The following is an 18,051-nucleotide window of genomic DNA, read 5'->3' on the forward strand; positions in this document are numbered from 1 at the left end:
TTTCCGTGACCGTGAGTTCCACAGTCTAGTCACACGTTTCCTTTCCTCACTTTCAGGTTTGGCCCCTTTTAATTGAGGTGACTCTCTCGTTCTTGTGTGATGACCGGGAGAAGAGATGTTCCTGAGCTACTTGCTCTAGCCCACTAGTTATTTTATATAGTTCTATCATATCCCCTCTTATCTGTCTCCTCTTTAGGCTAACACTCCCAGTCTTTTCAATCTCTCTTCATAGGAGAGTTTATCTAGGCTCTCGATCATTCTCAACACCCTCCAGTTCTGCAATATCCTTTTGGAGATGGGGTGTCCAGTGCTGCACACAGTACGCACCATTGATTATACAGAGGCATTACTCTGCTCTGTGTTATTCTCCATCCTGTTCCCTATGCATCCTAACGTCTCCTTTGACCAAAGCTGCACATTGAGCAGAGACTTTCAATTGAACTGTGTATGCCCTTTGTAGATCAATCAATAAAGACACCTGCTCAGTGTGAAGCTGCAGTCAAGAAAAGCAAACGATGTTAGGATGCATAGGCAATGGGAGGGGAATAATACAGAGCATACGATAACGCCTTTATATAAATCAATGGTGCATCTGGAAAATTCACCTGGGTAGAGGGGTCGGCACACGACCCAGGCGTTTCTCAAGTTTCACAGCAGCCCTGAGGGGTCCCGGGAGTAGTTCTTACTCACGTGGGCAGTCTGTCTTGGATTTTTGAAAGCAGGACTGCTTGTGACCCCGGCAGCAGCATGGGACTCGAATGCCCTCTCCTCAGACTGGGCCGGGAGCAGCAACCCCTGGGTGTCTTTCCATCACCACAGTTACACGCAAACAACGAAGAGAGTTTGATCCAGTAGTTTATTCATTGCATTCGGAAATCAGGCACTGTTTGGCCAGAGCCACGTCCATCCCCCCAACAAGGCATTAGCAGGCACAGGAGTAAAATCAAGGCATGGGAGAGATTTAAGAGGAAGCCACCCTCAGCTTGTCACATCCCGTGGGGAAGGGTGGGGACTCCTCTATGGACAATCCAACCACTTCAAAATACACGTCGGATGCCAGTAAATCAGCTGCCGGCTGAGCCCTCTGCCCGCGCTAAGGATGGGGTTGGGTGTCTGGCACGCATGGCACTACCATCCTTTAGCAGGCAGTGCTCCGAGCCTGGGGAGCATCTCAACCTCTTGGGTACCTCACCTCATCTGACTCTTCAAGGGGCAGCTGGCTGAGCTGCATTTATTTCAGGCAAAACTATCCTCAAGGAGACTCCCTGACAGAGTCAGAGTCCGTGGGCTGGATCCTCACCTGGTGTAAATGGGCAGAGCTCCACCCAAGTCAGTGGAGCTGCACCTATGAACGTCAAGTGGAGCATTCGGCTCTGAGAATCTGGAGAGAAGCGCAAAGCCGCGGGTTTGCTTGTAGGTACTGAGTCCCAGGCACCTTGGAGTATAAGGGATGTTAGCCTGCCAGAGGCTCTCCTTTGGCGTACAGCTGAAATTTAAGGGGGAGGGGCAGGGCACATGGGTGGGAGTTAACCATTTCCATGCCAGCCAAGAAATGGCTTGGATTCTTTCGGGATCTGCTCATGGAATATTGAACACCAGAGCTAGGGCTATATACTTTCTTATCTTGAATCTTGGGCCCCCTGTCCACACCTGTGACCCACATTCTCTATTAACATGAAACCCCAGGGCTCAAACCAGAGCCGCATTCTCCATTCTCTGGGATCGATTAACCCTAAGGCCCCAGAACCCCTGCCCAGCCCCAGCACTGCACTTGCTGCAAGAGGGTGAATTTCAGTACATTAATGTTAATGCAGCTGGACCCTTCCCTTTGCAGCTATGGGCTAGACCCATGCACCGGGTGCTGGTGTCCACGGAAGGAACTTTTGTGTTGTGGCATCTGGATTTATTTTTTGGTCGAATTGCTTTGGAAGCAGGCCTGGCTGGCTTAGCTCTATCAGCATTGTGGTAGGTACAAGGCTCTGAAAGAGACTCTCCTCTCAGCTCAGTTTAGTAACAAGCCCGATGGACTTGTATGTTCCACAGGGTAATTAGAAAACTGTCATTACCAGGAAAGAAAGTAGAGCTACAAATGCGGTTAGTGCAAGAAACACTCAGTATGGTCTGATCTCAGCCCCCTGCCCCAGACGCAATGGGAAGCTGTCTTTGTGAGTGCAGAACGCCACGCATTGTGACAGGGCTGCACTGAACCCAATGTGATCTTCTAATTGACACTCCAGCTTAAGATCCCTTCATTTCATCAGCAGGGAACAAGCTCGTCAGCTTCTCAAGCAGCAGTCCTGCTCTGCGGCTGGGCCAGGGAAACGCAGGCTGTCCGCAGGGACTGGTGTCACTTCTCATCACTCCATCGCCTTGTAATAATACCTGGCTCTTATTTGGCGCTTTTCACCAGGAGATCTCAAAAGCGTGTCACAATCTTCACAGTATTTATCCCCCCAACCCCCTTGTGAGGTAGGGCAGGAGGGGAACTGAGGCACGAGAGGCTGAGTATCTTGCCCAAGGTTGCACAAGGAAGTTTGTAGCAGAGAAGAGAATTGGATCTCAGTCTGCAAAGCCCTAGGCTAGCGGCCTAGTCACAGGATCCTCAATGGCATTATGACAACATGCAACAGCTAAGGGTCTGCCCCTCAGATTTGAAGGTCCGAAGGGATTGTTCCGATCACCAGGAGCGGCGGTAGTCTGATCACTTCTGATGTTTGAAACAAAATCGTTAAGCTTTGTGAAGATTAGAGGGGTTCTGCAAAACACAACCAACGCCACACAGACTTTCCTTCTTCTTTCTCCTAAGGAATTCGACTTGCCATCCAGGCTGAATGGCTGCATTTGGCTCAGTGAGGAGGATTCTGGTTGCAAAGAAGAGCCAGACTGTGCCTTTTCCATGCATTGCTGCCATTTGGTCTCTGATGAGTGTTGATCTACGTCAGAAACCATCCGGGGCTGTTACAATGCAACCTCACCAAAGCTAGAGGCGTCGGTGCGTGGCCATGTCCTTACATGGGAAAAGGAGGGGTCTACATGCAGCTATTGGTTTACTCAGTGCTAAGAATGAGGCTAACCAGAGACACAATCCGATTGTGGTCGCTGAGTCTTCTCAGCTCCCATTGACTTCAGTGGAGTCAATGGCAGCTCAGCTGCTTTGAAAATCAGGCAATTTATGTAGGTGTCTAACTACGAACTAGGCGACTATTTGTAAAAATCTTGTCCCTAGTATCCAAACCAAACACCAATTGCACAGTTGGATTTGCAGTTGGGAAGCTGTATTTACATGGTTTTTTAAACTAACTGGGCCCCATTGAAAAAAGGCAACTACAATATTAAGCAAAAATATTTGGGAACGATTCCTGCTTTTGTAGGTAAATTTCCCAGGGTACATCATTATTAACAATAGGAGTTCAATAGACTTGAGTTAAACAAGGCATCTCATTTACATTTGCTCTTGTTCCGCCCAGGTGGAATGTTTGAGATTTCTGCTGTGCTGGAATTCATCATGACAGAGACAATCACTCCAAACCGAGATAAATATGCAGTTGGTGCAATACAGCCTTGCATCCAGAGACCTTGAGGAATGACATTTTTTAAAGATAGTCTGAAAAAATTGAACAGAGAAATGCTACTTCTGATGCTCAGTTGCTCTTCAGCTTGGCTGTTTAGGTAGAAATAAATATCACCCCACGCTTCACCAGAAAGTCGTGAGTAAGCTTTGGAGTAGCATTGCACACAGACGCTCGTTTCATAGTGATAATTATGAGATGAACTTCATACACATCCCCATCTAAGCCCTTTCATTCTCAGCTGTGGATCTTGCATGTGTATCATTCTGGATGTATCCTCTGAGGTCCAATGCACAGTTGGCTAGAAAGAAATGATTCTGTTTGCCCTTGCAGAGCATTCTGAATGCACTGTCTCCTCCAAATCCCATTGACATATCCTGGCACTGTGGATCATCTATATCTGTAGTGTTGTGCTTGGTCATCTTAGCAAGAGAGGGGTAGTAGCCATATGGCTATGGAAAACAATCCAATCCCTTCCTAGTGTAGCCCTGTTTCCTCTATTGAATCATAGAATTATAGAATATCAGGGTTGGAAGGGACCTCAGGAGGTCATCTAGTCCAACCCCCTGCTCAAAGCAGGACCAATCCCCAGACAGATATTAACACAGATATTAACACAGCACATCTTGAACAGCTGAAATCCTTTCAGGCTATACCCTCTCAGACCTGTCCTGTGACTCTTACTCACACAAGTAGTGGCATTCAAATCCATGGGACTGCTCCCATGAGTAAGAGTCATCCCCCTGAGTAAAGGTTTACATTTTCTAGTGAAATCCCATTCATAGAAATGTAGAGCTGGAAGGGATCTTGAGAGGTCATCAAGTCCAGCCCCCTGGGCTGAGGCAGGCCAAGTACACCTAGACCATCCCAGACAGGTGTTCAGCAGTACAGGTGCCGGGTGTTGATGAATACAGTTCAAAGCTTTGTCCTCTATAAGACACGGTCAATGTTTGCAGGTTTGCTCAATATACAGTCAAGAGCAAAATCTAGGGCTTGAGCCCAACCTGCTTGTCTCAATGCCAGTATTCTGCTCTCCTAGTACATAGTGTGAAGTTTACTTGCCCACGGAGGACCTGCAGGGGGGTGAATTTCACCTATGGGGAGAGGAGAAGGTCAAAGTTGGGGATCCACTAGGCCTGTCTGAGAGCAGGATCAGGCCCTAATAATCTCATGGCAAATCCAGCCAGGCTGAAAGAGGCATTACTTGCCACCTGTGAGTGCTGAGCCTGAGCAGCCCTCAGCGGTTAAAGAAGAATGACTTGATGTTCTGAAAGAAGTGTGACTTCTGTCTCTGCCGCTGCTTCTTCCGGATGACGGGGATCCAGACGAAGCCGCAAACCAGGAGCATCAGCCCCAGGGACAGGAAAGCCGGGCCGCACATTTTGTAAACATTTTTATTGGTCTCTATGAAGCAGGACAGGCTGGTAACCACCACTCCAAAGAGGAAGATGGCGCCTCCGACAGAAACCACCACGATGGGCTTGTGGTAGATCTCCCACTTGTTCCTGGGTGTGTTGGTCCAGACGGACTCGCTCCTGGAGCTGATGCACAGCGTGCTGGCCGTGTTGCTAGTGATCAAATCCTTGGATTCAGGGGACTTTTCACTCCCGTCCAGGCTCTTGGGGTGGGTCTCCATGGTGCTGGGCATTGCAGGTCTGGGGGTTAATGCCTGAGAGGAACAGAAGAGGAAAACAGAGGGGATTAGCATTGCGGGGACTGAAATTCATTCACAAGATCATGTTGTTTGGAGGGGTCATTGATTAGCTGGGGCCAAAGCCACCCCGGAGCCAGAGCAGAGAAAGGCTCACGGGGTTGCAGCTGAGAGACGACGGTATTGCTCCTGTGGGAACACTGCAGCTTAAAATACTCCAGCTGGGCCCATTAGGGGCCCAATTGTGCCCGGGCATTGAGCAGGCCCATAGGAACCCCCCACTCTGTGCCCCTGTGCATGGGGCTGGCACGGTCTTTGCTCCATGGCTCACAAGAACCCAGCTCCCATTGGGGCACCTCGGTGAAATGGCCAGTTTTCCAAGAGTGCTCAACACCCAGCAGCTCCCAGTGCTCTTGGTGGGAGCTGCTGGGCGCTGAGCACTTTGGAAAATCTGGCCCTTTTGCAATCACCCCTAGGGCAAGGCTAACAGCACTAGCCAGCAGCCCCTGCCCTGCCTTAGAGCAGCCAGCAGAGCTGACCAGGTACTGGGGCCAGTGTGTGCCACACTCTCAGAGCAGGCAGCAAAGGGCTGGGAGCAGAGCTCGGAAAGGCCTAGTGGCCTGTGTCTCCTTTCTCATCAGGGCCGGCTCTAACTTTTTTGCCGCCCCAGTCAAAAAAGAAGAGCGCCGCCTCGCCATAACACCACGCCCCCCCGAGTGCCGCGCCGCCCAAACCCCTCCCCGCTCCAGCGCCGGGCCACCCAACCTCCACCGAGCGCCCAGCCCCGCCCCCCCCCCCGAGCACCGCGCCGGCCAGCCAGCCAAACCCCCGCCCCCCCTGGAGCACCGTACCGCCCAAACCCCTGCCACCCCAGAGAGCCGCGCCTCGCCTCGCCGGGCCGCCCAAACCCCTGGAGAGCCGCGCCGGCCAAACCCCTGCCCCCCTGAGCGCCGCACCGGGCCACCCAAACCCCCGTCCCCCGAGCGCCGCCCAACCCCCCCAGCGCCGCACCGCTGAAACACCCACTGCGCTGCCCGGCTGAAACAAAAAAAAACACCGCGAGCGCCCCCCGCCACCCCAACATTGGCCGCCCCTTCTAGGGTGCCGCCCCAAGCACGTGCTTGGTCGGCTGGTGCCTGGAGCCGGCCCTGTTTCTCATACCCCACATTTCCACCTGTGCCCCTCTCTGCTTACCCCAGAGTGAGAGAAGACCCCACCCATGAGACACAGGGACCCCAAAGTGCTTCACCAGGGAAAGTGTCATTGTCCCCATTTAACTAATGGGGAAACTAAGGCACAGAGCGGGGTGATGGCTTGCCCAGGTCACCCGGAAACTCGGAGAGCGAGTTGGGAATGTGGTGCACATACCAAACTGCCCAGTCCAGTGCCCTACCCAGTGGGCCATGCTGCCTCCTCGCGATCCTGGCGTAGGTAGGTGGTCCTAACTGCCATGGCTTCCACAGACCTGCTTGCCCCCACAGGCCTTCTAACCCAGAATGCACCGGGGCCTAGTGACAGGCTTTCCCCAGCTAGCACCCCCAGTTCAGCCTGGTTTGTTGCTGGGACCCACCCGGTTCAAATCTCCCAGCAGCAGTGCCGTCCTCGGGCTAAATGCTCTAGGCTAGACCAGGCCACCTGGGGAGGGATAGATGAGAGGCCAAACAGAGCAGTCTGTAGGACTGGGTCTAACTTGGCCTTTGTGCTTTCTCCCTGCTTGTGCATCTGGGCAGCAGCTCGCCACAGTCAGACTTGTCCAGGCCACATGTAACGTTAGTTTAGGGAGGCAGTGTGTGGCCCAGCAGCTAGCATGGTAGGCTGGGACTCAGGGCACCTAGGTTGTATTTCTGGCTCTGCCTGGGGCCTGCTGGGTGACCTTGGGCATGTTGCTTCCCCTATCTGGGCCTCAGTTTCCCCATCTGTACAATGGGGCTAATACAGTTTCCCCATCTGTACAATGGGGCTAATAATACTGGCCACCTTTACAAAGGGCTTTGAGCTCACTAGAAGAAAAGTGCTAGATCAGGGCTAGGTGTTAATACGCAGCCTTTGATATGCCACGAGGAGAGTGAGAGACATTTCTGGGCTGGTGAGTGGTTTGCGCTCCCCGAGGTGCTGTTAGCTGCAGGATCTGCTCACGGATGTGGAAAGCTCTGATTCTAAGTAATCCACACAGTGAATTGCTCTCGCTGGCATTGCTGGGGTCAGTGATGCTGCCGCCTCATGGGCCCCAGTGTTGCAGTTACTTTCTCACCAAATCAAGAAGGAAATCCATTTTCTCGGAAGCCCAGCAGCGTAATGCACAGAAGCCATTAGGATAAGAGGGAAAGTGGTGGGCTTTCTATAAACTGCTATTTCTATTGGGCTCTGATTGGTTGCTGGCTGTTGCTGAAACACAGAAAGCAGGCAGATTAACCCCTCAGTGCTCGCTGTCTGCCCTTCGGAAACTTCAGCCAGCTGGTTTGCAGCAGACACCACCAGATCCACCCGACGTGGACCTGCAGTCCAGAGAGCAGCAGATCGCGGATGCCAGTCTGGCGATTTCATTCATCAGTGTATGTGGAATAATTCCAGCCCAACTGCAGGTACAGTCTGGCTTATTTCGCCCCTGAGCGCAGGCCTCACAGCCATCACACCGGGTGCTGGATGACCCAGGAATGGCTGGGTGACACAGAGAGCGATGCCAGGTGTGTGACTGTGGCCAGCCACCTATCCAGCTAAGGTTCAGGGCTTTGTAATTCTCCTGCAAGAGCAGAGGGAAGACAGAGTACATAACGTGTGCAGGGAAATGCTCTGCTTTAGGGGTCTCTTGTCAGTATCTATTTAAGGGGCAAACCCAGAACCCTGCACTCAGAACTCAGCAGGCATCCAAAGGAAGAAATGGCATTTAACTGCTCTGGGCCCAATCCTAAAGACTCAGGCCCATGGCTAGCTTTAGGCATGTCAGTTACTCCAGTGCTTTCAATGGGCCGGTCCCGTGTGTGAAGTGGAGCACCACCATAAGGCTTTGCAGGGACGGGCCCTTATTTTTTAGTACAGCCCGCAGTCGTTGTTTGTTCTGGATGGTATTTGTGATCCAGAGCAGTTAACTTTTGAAAACTCTTCAGTCCTCATTTGACATACGCAGGATGATTAGCCGCATCCGCATTCTTTATTCATCTTTGGGGCTGCATAAAATTGCACCTCCTGCGTTTGGCTGGGTTGGGAGACATGGAAAACAGTCTTGTAAGTGCCCAGGGCTGGATTCTGAGCCCTGGAAAGTCCTTCCAGCCAGCTATCAGTGAGATCAGAAGCAGGCCGAGACCTCATAAAATTTCCTGCTACGAGGAATCAATGAGGGAGCTGGTGCTGTGTAAATGGAGTGCAATTAGAGAGGTTAACATGCTGGCACAGCTGCTAAGAAAACCTGTCCGTATTCTGGTGTGATGGGCCAAATGGAGGAGCCAGTGCCCGATGCCAGTGGATCCTAAGATTTCCCCCCTGACCATGTGTTCAGTTTATTGTGAACAGTGTCCTCCCTGTTCTGGCCATGGTCACTTTCCTTCTAGTGCACCCCTTTGAAAAGGTGAAGGAATAATGCTGGGAACAATAGCTAGGATCCCCAATCAAGGGTCAGGGCCCCACTGTGCTAGGGGCTGTACAGCCGAAGAACGAAGAAGACAGTCCCTGGTCCGAAAGCTCCCCATCTACATGCCAGACAGGATGTTAACAGGTGGACAAAATAGACTGGAGAAAGGATGAGGAAACAGTGAGAAAAAAGCAAAATCACAAAATGGATCACATCTCTGTCGGGGAGTCTCAGAGAGGCTCCCAGATCTGATGCAAATAAGTGACTGTCCTGGATTCTCACAAGCCCCCACCCTCAGTACTTCATCCCCACTAGAGCTGTGTGACTAACCAGTCCCTGGCAGTTCAAAAACCCAAACTTGACTCGACCCAAAGGGAAATAAAACATTCCAAAACATTTCAGTGAATCGAGAATTGACAAGAATTTAGCTTTGTTAAAATTTCTGGGCACTTTTTTCACGTAAAAGCAAAGGAAATAAAGGGTTAGATTCACAGAATGGAGGAGGAGTTGGTGATGATTACAGGATTAGAAAACATTTTATAGTGATGGACTCAGGGAACTCAATCTGTTTAGCTTAACAAAGAGAAGGTTAAGGGGTGACTTGATCACCCTCTGTAAGCACCTGCCTGGGGAATAAATATTTGATAATGGGCTCTCGGTCTAGCAGAGAAAGTCATGACACCATTCAAGGGCTGGAAGTTGAAGATTCGGACTGGAAATAAGACCTACATTTTGAACAGGGAGAGTAATTAACCACTGGAACAATTTACCCAGGATTGTGGTGGATTCTCCATCACTGGCAATTTTTAAATCAAGACTGGGTGTTTTCCTTAAAGCTCTGCTCTGGGAATGATTGTGGGGCAGGCCTCTGGCCTGTCAGACTAGCTGACCCCAGTGGTCCCTTCTGGCCCTGGGATCTCTGACCCATATAACTACCAGCCCAGTAATTAGGCTGCTGCTCTGCCGTGGATTCAGTCCCTTCACTGCCTGCCACGGAAGAGGAATCTGAACTCGGGTCTTCTGCGTTACAAGAGGTGCCCCAGTCACTGGCCTATGGGATGGTCTGGGAAGAGTCTCTCTGCTGGTGAAGCTGTTCCGCTGTGTCTGTAATATTTGAATAGTCACTGGGGCAGGCAAAGCAGATGCTGATTCTATAGCACCATGGCTAGGGCATGTGCTTGCACCAGGGGCCACCCCAGTTCAGCTCCCTTTGTACTCCAGGCAAAGGAGGGAATTCATTGGCGTCTCCCAGACCCCAGTTATGGGCCCTAGCGACAGGGCCGGGGTGGGTAGAGGTGCGTGGGCCCCCTCAGGGTGTTGGAAGTGGGGCTGACATCCTGAACGGTTGTTTTTGCAGAAAATATTCAGCAGATTCATGTCATATTTGCGAATAGTGCCGGGGCGATTAAATGGTATTTTCGGCAAATAAAAAATGTGTCCCAGCTGTAAATCCAGCCCCTCTCTTCTCCTTGGAAGACTCCCTGTAGCAGTCAGTCAGGGCCGCTGGAGCTGTGTCCCTTCCAAATAACGACCCCTCGAGAGGGCTCAGTTGGGTGGGTGGGTGGCTGGCTTCAGGGAGCCCCTCCCTCCTGACATAACCATCCTCCAGCTGAGGGGGAGCGACTTGCCCCGGCCGCACTGGGAGCCAGTGTCGGAGCTGGGAATGGATCCCCAGGGCCAGAACCACTTTGCTGAGTGCACAGCGGGTGGAAGGCAGCGTGGTGCGTCTGAGACCAAGCTGGCTAGGTGCCACAGCCACCCAGGATGGGCCAGAGTTGATCAGGAGGGCCGGGAGCTGTGGAGAGCCCCAGGGGAAGCTGCTCAGGGGTTGGGTGAAGTGGGAAGTTCCCTGGTACTTGGCTGCGCTGAACATGGCACAGGCCCCACAGCTGGGGTGCATGGCTCACAGCCCTGACCGGTGCTGCTATCTCAGCGCTGCAGGGCTCAATGCCCTGACAGGATGGCTGGTGCCAGCACCTCACGCTGTGCAGAGCGACCAGCTTTCCCCCCTTCTGGCCAGCCCCTGCCCTGCCCCTGAGTGCTCTGCAAATGAGCCCCTGGTGCCACAGCGTGACTCCTGGGCCTGGTCACCACGCACCGAAGGTGATGAGCCTGCTACAGCCTGGCTAATAGAGCCAGGACTTTTAGCTCAGGTAGCAGAGGGATGTGCACTGCAATCTAGAGGACCCAGGTTCAATCCCCACTGTTGCTGACACGGGGACAGTTGCACCACCGCTGCCCTTAGAAAGGCCAATGCCCAAGGCTGGAAAAGATCAGCAAGTCCCCAGCGGGAGCAACATTTCCCCCACCATTGCCCACTCTGCCTACCCCTAGAGATAGGGCCTCTTCTAGGTCTTCCCCAGCCTAATGCCACTTTCCAGCCAAAGGGAGGAACCAGGAGTCACAAATGCCACATCCCCGACTCCAACACCCCAGCAAGGTGCCTGGCCACCGGCAAGAATCCTTAGCAGTTTGTCAAGAAATACCCAGGGCATCACTCTCCTCTCGCTGCTGTGCTGCGTGGGACTCTGGGAAGGTCAATTATTTTGTGCAGGAAATTCCCAACATTTCCTGGTTTGTCTAAGTTTCCTGAGAGACTTTTTGGGGTTTTTTTTTGTCCCCTCCACCGATTGCTAAGAAACGGAAATCGGATTTGGCTTCCGACTACCAGGAAATCTAGAGATTCTCAGTAACAAAAAAACAGAAATCGACTAAGTCAGTAAACAAACGGAGAGCTGGTAAAAGTGGGAAAATCCTTTTCAACAATACGTATTTTTCTCCAGTCTTCATTTCAAGGCTACCGGATCCCAAGTTATTACTCTCAACACTGGAGCAACAGGATGAAATTCTCTGGTCTGGGTTATGCAGAAGGTCACATTAGATGCTCTAATGGTCCCTTCTGGCCTTGGAATCTGTGAATCTTGGAATCTCTCAATGCGCCATCTGGATTTACAGGCGTCTTTGTGGTGGATGGAAAGGAGGAATCTATACAGTGCGACATGCGTGTGATCATAAAGAGAAGGTGTGTGGATATCAAACTGCTCTGGAATGGCAGCTCTCCAGCCTATGGAGACACACCTCACTGTGTCCCCTGGATTGTCTGCCCTTTTCATGCGTGTAAAAGTTTTCAATAAAAAGTTATGATGGCAGTTAACAAACAATGCCATTGCAGCTGGGCATGATTCCTATTGTTCCTTAACATGTTTTCAATAGCCCCATCAGGGGCTCGTTCACCTGCACATCGACCAATGTGATATAAGCCATCATGTGCCAGCAATGCCCCTCTGCCATGTACATTGGCCAAACCGGACAGTCTCTACGCAAAAGAATAAATGGACATAAATCAGACGTCAAGAATTGTAACATTCAAAAACCTGTCGGAGAACACTTCAACCTCCCTGGTCACTCAATTACAGACCTCAAAGTCACAATTCTTCAACAAAAAACCTTCAAAAACAGACTCCAACAAGCAACTGCAGAACTGGAATTAATTTGCAAACTGGACACCATTAAATTAGGCTTGAATAAAGACTAGGAGTGGATGGGTCATTACACAAACTAAAAACTATTTCCCCATGCTAATTTCCCCCCTACTGTTACTTACACCTTCTTGTCAACTGTTTGAAATGGGCCATCCTGATTATCACTACAAAAGTTTTTTTTCCTCCTGCTGAAAATAGCCCACCTTAATTGATTAGTCTCGTTAGAGTTGGTATGGCAGCACCCATTTTTTCATGTTCTCTGTGTATATATATATCTTCCTGCTGTATTTTCCATTGCATGCATCTGATGAAGTGGGTTTTAGTCCACGAAAGCTTATGCCCAAATAAATTTGTTAGTCTCTAAGGTCCCACAAGTACTCCTCGTTCTTTTTTCAATAGATCTTGGAGCCTCGGGGAAACTGCAGAAGACTGGGAGAAAACTAATGTGTCAATTTTTAAAAAGAGTAAATGGGATGACCCCAGTATTTATAGACCTCTCAGCCTAACATCGATCCCAGGCAAGATAATGAAGCTGCTGAGAGAGGAGTTGAGAAATAAAGAATTAAAGGAGGGGGAGTTAATTAAAGCAAATCAACGTGGGTTTATGGAAAATAGATCCTGTCAAACTAACTTGGTATCTGTTTTTGATGAGATTACAAGTTTGGTTGATAAGGAAATAGTGTTGACATGATAGACTGAGATGTCTGTAAGGTATTTGACTTGGTACCGCACGACATCTTGATAAAAAAAAAATGAACGATATAAAATTAACATGGCCCACATTAAATGGATTAAAAACTGGCTAACTGATAGTTTTCAAAATGTAACCGTAAATGGGGAATCATCACTGAGGGGTGTGTTTCCAGTCGGGTCCAGCCAGTATCAGTTTTTGGCCCTACATTTACATTAACATTTTTATCAATGACCTGGAAGAAAACATAAAATCGTCACTGATAAAGTTTGCAGATGACACAAAAATTGGGTGAGTGGCAAATAATAAAGAGGGCAGGTCACTGATACAGAGAGACCTGGATCACTTGGTAAACTGGGTGCAACCAGACAGAATGCACTTTAATACAGTTACGTGTAAAAGTATTCATCTAGGAATGAAGAAAGGCCGTACTTACAGAATGAGGCACTTTATCCTGGGAAGCAGGGACTCTGAAAAAGATTTGGGTTCATGGTGGATACTCAGCTGAGCATGAGCTCTTAGTGTGACACTGTGGCCAAAAGGGCTAATGCGATTCTGGGATGCATAAACAGCAGAATCTCAGGAAGGAGTTGAGCAGTTATTTTACCTCTGTATTTGGCACTGGTGTGAACGCTGCTAGAATCCTGTGTCCAGTTCTGGTGCCCACAATTCAAGAAGGATGTTGATAAATTGGAGAGGGGTCAGAGAATAGCCATGAGAATGATTAGAGGATTAGAAAACCTGCCTGGCCTCAAGGAGCTCAATCTATTTAGCTTAACAAAGAGAAGGTTAAGGGGTGACTTGATCACAGTCTGTAAGTATCTGCATGGGGAGCAAATGTTTAATAATGGGGTCTTCAGTCTAGTGGAGAAAGGTCTAACATGATCCAATGCTGGAAGTTGAAGGTAGACAAATTGAAACTGGAAATAACATTTTTAACAGTGACAGTAATTAACCATTGGAACAATTTACCAAGGGTCATGGTGCACCCTCCATCACTGACAATTTTCAAATCAGGACTGGGTGTGTTTCTAAAAGCTCTGCTCTAGGAATTTCTTGGGGGCAGTTCTCTGCCCAGGGCGATAGAGGAGGTCAGACTAGATGATCACAATGGTCCCTTCTGGCCTTGGAATCTTTGAATCTATTTGGGTTGTTGGCGACATCAAGGAATTTACCATAATTAATGCCCCCCCCCCCCGGTTTTAGGAGTTTAGAGCCCCTGTCACGGTGACTCTGTCCGTGTTTGGGTTTTCTATAGTCCCTTCACCACACAATCGAAGCGCTAGTGAATGACACAGAAACTGGCTTGTTCCCCTTCGTTTTGTGCCAGAGGTGACACGATCCCAAGCTGGGCGAAATGAAATGTACAGACAAGGTGCTGGGAGCCCCACCTTCATCCACCCCAGTGAGCAGGTACATCAGTGAGGTGACCACACATGGAGCAACAGGTTTGTTTTACCTTCAAGCGCAGCAGAACTTAAAGGAGCAAGCCAACCGGTCACTGACCTGCACTGGTGCTGAGACTGACTGGGAATAAAGCATCTGGGTGAAGGGCCACAGAGTGCATCTGATTATTGAAGGAATGAAGGTTTTAAAAAGTGAACTCACCACAGATGGTCCCGGCACGTGGGCACGTCACTCTCAGAGACAAGGGAACCGGCTACATTAACTGTCTCCTCTATGCTCAGTGGGCAATCCAACGGCCAGCCCTCCCATCAATGCCCCCAGGAGCACCCCAGGATTATTGAGCTTTGCATCACTTTGTGTTGATCTTTTAAGGGCATGATCCTGCAGTCCGGCCACAGGCAAAGCTCTCACTGACTTCAGGGGGAGCTTTGCCTGCACAAGGCATGCAGTATGGAGCCCTTCAAAAGCAGTTCAGCACATTAAACCAACCACCCCGCCCCTCTGCTACTCCCCGTGTGTGACAAGGTCTCTGGTGTGGTGTGTGCTTGGGAAGATGTCCCCAGACACAGGCTATTTAGACTCCAAAACTCTGGCTACAGATGCAGAAATAGGGGAAACATATGGTACAAAGGGTTTTAAGCTGCCCAGGAGTTGTTCAATGGAAGATGGGGGGCCAGATTCTGATCTCCATTACACTGATGTAAATTCAAGTCACTCTGTTGAGATCCACGCAGAGTTACTCTGCTGGTGTAACTGACAGCTCGGTCTGGCCCTGTGGACAGGATCCTGTGATTGCAGGTTTTTAGCAGCCTCTAGAATCAGAGATAGTTTAGAGGGTCCCAGCAACTCACCCAGTGTCACCTGCCCATTGAGCATCAGATCTGGGACCATTTAAATGTCCCTTTTCAGTGCTTACTTTGCAAAATACAGGTTCCTCCTCTCCAGAGACAAGAAACTCCCCAGCCCCCGAGTCCGAGGTTCAGATCCTCAGTTCCAACATGCATCCCCCCACATCCACAGAACTCCGCAATCCCAACCCGCAGCCCCTTCCTATTCGTGATGCTCCTCAATCACCACCCATAACCCCTTCTTATTCACACTGCCCCTCCATCCTGACTCGCATCCTCCTCTTATTCATGGTGCTCCTAAATCCCAATGATAAAAGATTCCTACTTACATGGCTAGCAGCTCAGGACCGGCTCCTCTGCCCCACACATGGATGGAATTTGGAGTAAGTGGGTGTTATGATCTCCCAGTTCCGGCTAACCGTGCCCCACCCCCAACGTTGTCTACAAGGCTGTGTTGAGTGCTTAATAACCAACGGAGCATACTCCAGCTCCGATGAGCTCACCAGCTATCAGCGAATGGCTTAACTCTTCCTTTCCCTGCCTCCAGTCCTTGAGAGCACGGGATTGGCTCCAGTGCAGCTTCTGGTGGTTTAATATAATGCCAGGCCTCAGCAGTGAATCTAACTACATTGCAGGGGAGGAACTGTGGTCAGTGGCTAGAGAAGCGAACAGGGCAGCAGAACTCCTGGGTTCAGCGGCTGATTTAGTGTCTGAGACCCTCAGCAAATCACTGAAACCTTTCTGGGCCTCAACTTCCCATCTCTAGAATGGGGACACTGCACAGGGAGCTGCAATTAACATCTGGAAAGGGATTGGAGATCTGTGACTGGCGGGCACCACGGATTACATAAGATAGGAACCATCAGTGATTCATTCTTATGCCTACACTGCCACAGGGCTGGGGTGGCTCAGACACTCTGCCTTTCTCCTCCATGGACCCAGGGCCAGATTCTGATACCAATTATCCCACTGTGAATCTAGAGTGACTCCACTCATTTCAGTGGACTGAATCCAGATTTGCATTTTAGGCAGTGCAATCAGAATATGCCCCCTGGGTCCTGCATCCTTGCTCTGATTGTCCCAGCTCAGTCCCAATGGATGGTTGTTAGTTTGGCACAGTCAGCAATATCTACCCAGCTAAAGCCAGCACTGAGATGCTGTGTGCACTGGTTTTGTCTCCCTTCCAATATTACACGGCTATTCTGGTTATCCAGATAAAGGTCCAATCCCTAAATGAATCTTGCTAAATTCTTGGCCTCAATGACATCATGTGGCAGTGAGTTCCACAGTCTAATAACGCATTGAGCAAGAAAGCATTTCCTTTGATCAGTGCTGAACTTGCCACCTTTCACTTTCATGGACCATCCCCGTGTCATTACAGTCAGAGATGGCACTCATTGCTACCCAGACCCAACGTGCCAGGCTACCGCACAGGAGTGGATCTGTGACGAGTTTAGGCTGAAGGGAGGCTGAATGTCATGGGCCAGAACTGGCCCAGTGCTGCAAACATGGAGAATGGACTCCTCACCTCACTGACATTGATGACGAAACTCCCATAGATTCAGCAGACCAGGATTTTCACCATGACTGAGGAACATTCCTCTGAATGTTTAGCCCAGTGCGCTGCGCGCTTCTGACTCTGTTGGTTTCCACTGCCCACGAAGATCCTGGCACCACTTTCCCCCAGGATCTTTCACAGACACCCTGGATTTCTACTGACTGTGGCAGATGTTCACACAAAGACCTGACTCCTACCCCCATCCAGTCAGTGAACAGAAACAGACCACATGGCTTAGGGTGGGCCGGGAGCTGTGAATACTGACTCCTGTCTGCTGAGAAGGATTTATGATCGCTAGTGTAGTGGTAGCATCCAAAGGCCCTGACCAGGATCAGGGCCCCATTGTGCCAGACGCTGTACAAGCCCCTAGTGAGAGACAGTCCCTGCCCCAAGGAGCTCCCAGTCTGAGGAGCAATAACCACAGTGAGCAGCTGACAGAGGTGTTACAGGCTGAACTATACTGACCTAGGGCCAGGGCCGCATGCGGGTCTCCATTGGCTCCAATGGGGAGTCGCCTGCCAGGCCCTAGAACCTGGCAAACACAGAACATGACCCTGGAGCTGTCCCAGCCCCTGTGGGGACCTGCTGGCACCTGGGTGTCACGATGGCCCCACCAGACCTTGGCCTTGCCTGGCCCGAGCCCTTCACGCCCCTGATTCTCAGCCCAGGTTTGCAATTACCAGGGTCAGGGAGGTTTGCTGACCTGCCCCGTGCCTCTGGCTCCAGCCCACGGGCTGACTGGCTCAGTGCAAAGCCAGTGATGCCGGGCAGAGCTTGTCTGAGCCGGACCTTGGAGGGGGCGACTATGGATATTACTGTAACCCGCCACGTGCCGGGAGGTGCTCTGTCCCTCCAGTGGTGCCGGGGCCACACAGAGAGGCTAACGAGCCTGTTACAGCCCAGCCTGACAGAGCCGGGCCTTTCAGCTCAGGCAGCAGAGGGTCGTATGTAAGCACAGGGGTGATAGGTACATCCCTGCTGCTGACGCCCTGCCCAGGGACAACGTGTTACCTGAACCCACTCCAGGCAGTGCTCCCCCAAAGCACTGAGCTCTCCATGTGCCTGGACTCCTGTCAGTGGTGCTTTTCCTGTGCTGCCTCTCGGGCTCTTCCCACAGCAGCTGGTGGCTCCGCTCCCCAGAGCGTGTCAGCGTGCCCAGCTTGGCTGCGCTGTCCTGATGCCCCTGGCATGCTCTGCATCAGCCACATAAAGCCCTTCAGAGCTGCCTCTCCTGGTGCTCAGAGGTGGGGCTGCTCAGTTGGCTGCAGCAGGGAGAAGGT

At 50.8% G+C, this 18,051-nt stretch overlaps 1 protein-coding gene across 1 annotated transcript; it reads right to left on the bottom strand.

Moving 5' to 3' along the window:
- Positions 1-4,725: 4,725 nt before the first annotated feature.
- On the bottom strand, positions 4,726-15,621 carry PIRT (phosphoinositide interacting regulator of transient receptor potential channels). The gene is made up of 2 exons (XM_024215606.1): positions 15,543-15,621; positions 4,726-5,238 (listed from the first exon to the last, which is right to left on the bottom strand). The coding sequence occupies exon 2, from the start codon at positions 5,215-5,217 to the stop codon at positions 4,807-4,809; it is 411 nt and encodes a 136-aa protein (XP_024071374.1). The 5' UTR covers positions 5,218-5,238; positions 15,543-15,621; the 3' UTR covers positions 4,726-4,806.
- Between the last annotated feature and the right edge of the window lie 2,430 nt (positions 15,622-18,051).

This window comes from Terrapene carolina, unplaced genomic scaffold (assembly GCF_002925995.2).
Source record: "Terrapene carolina triunguis isolate 2854851 unplaced genomic scaffold, T_m_triunguis-2.0 Scaffold192, whole genome shotgun sequence".
Classification (NCBI taxonomy): domain Eukaryota; kingdom Metazoa; phylum Chordata; order Testudines; family Emydidae; genus Terrapene; species Terrapene triunguis.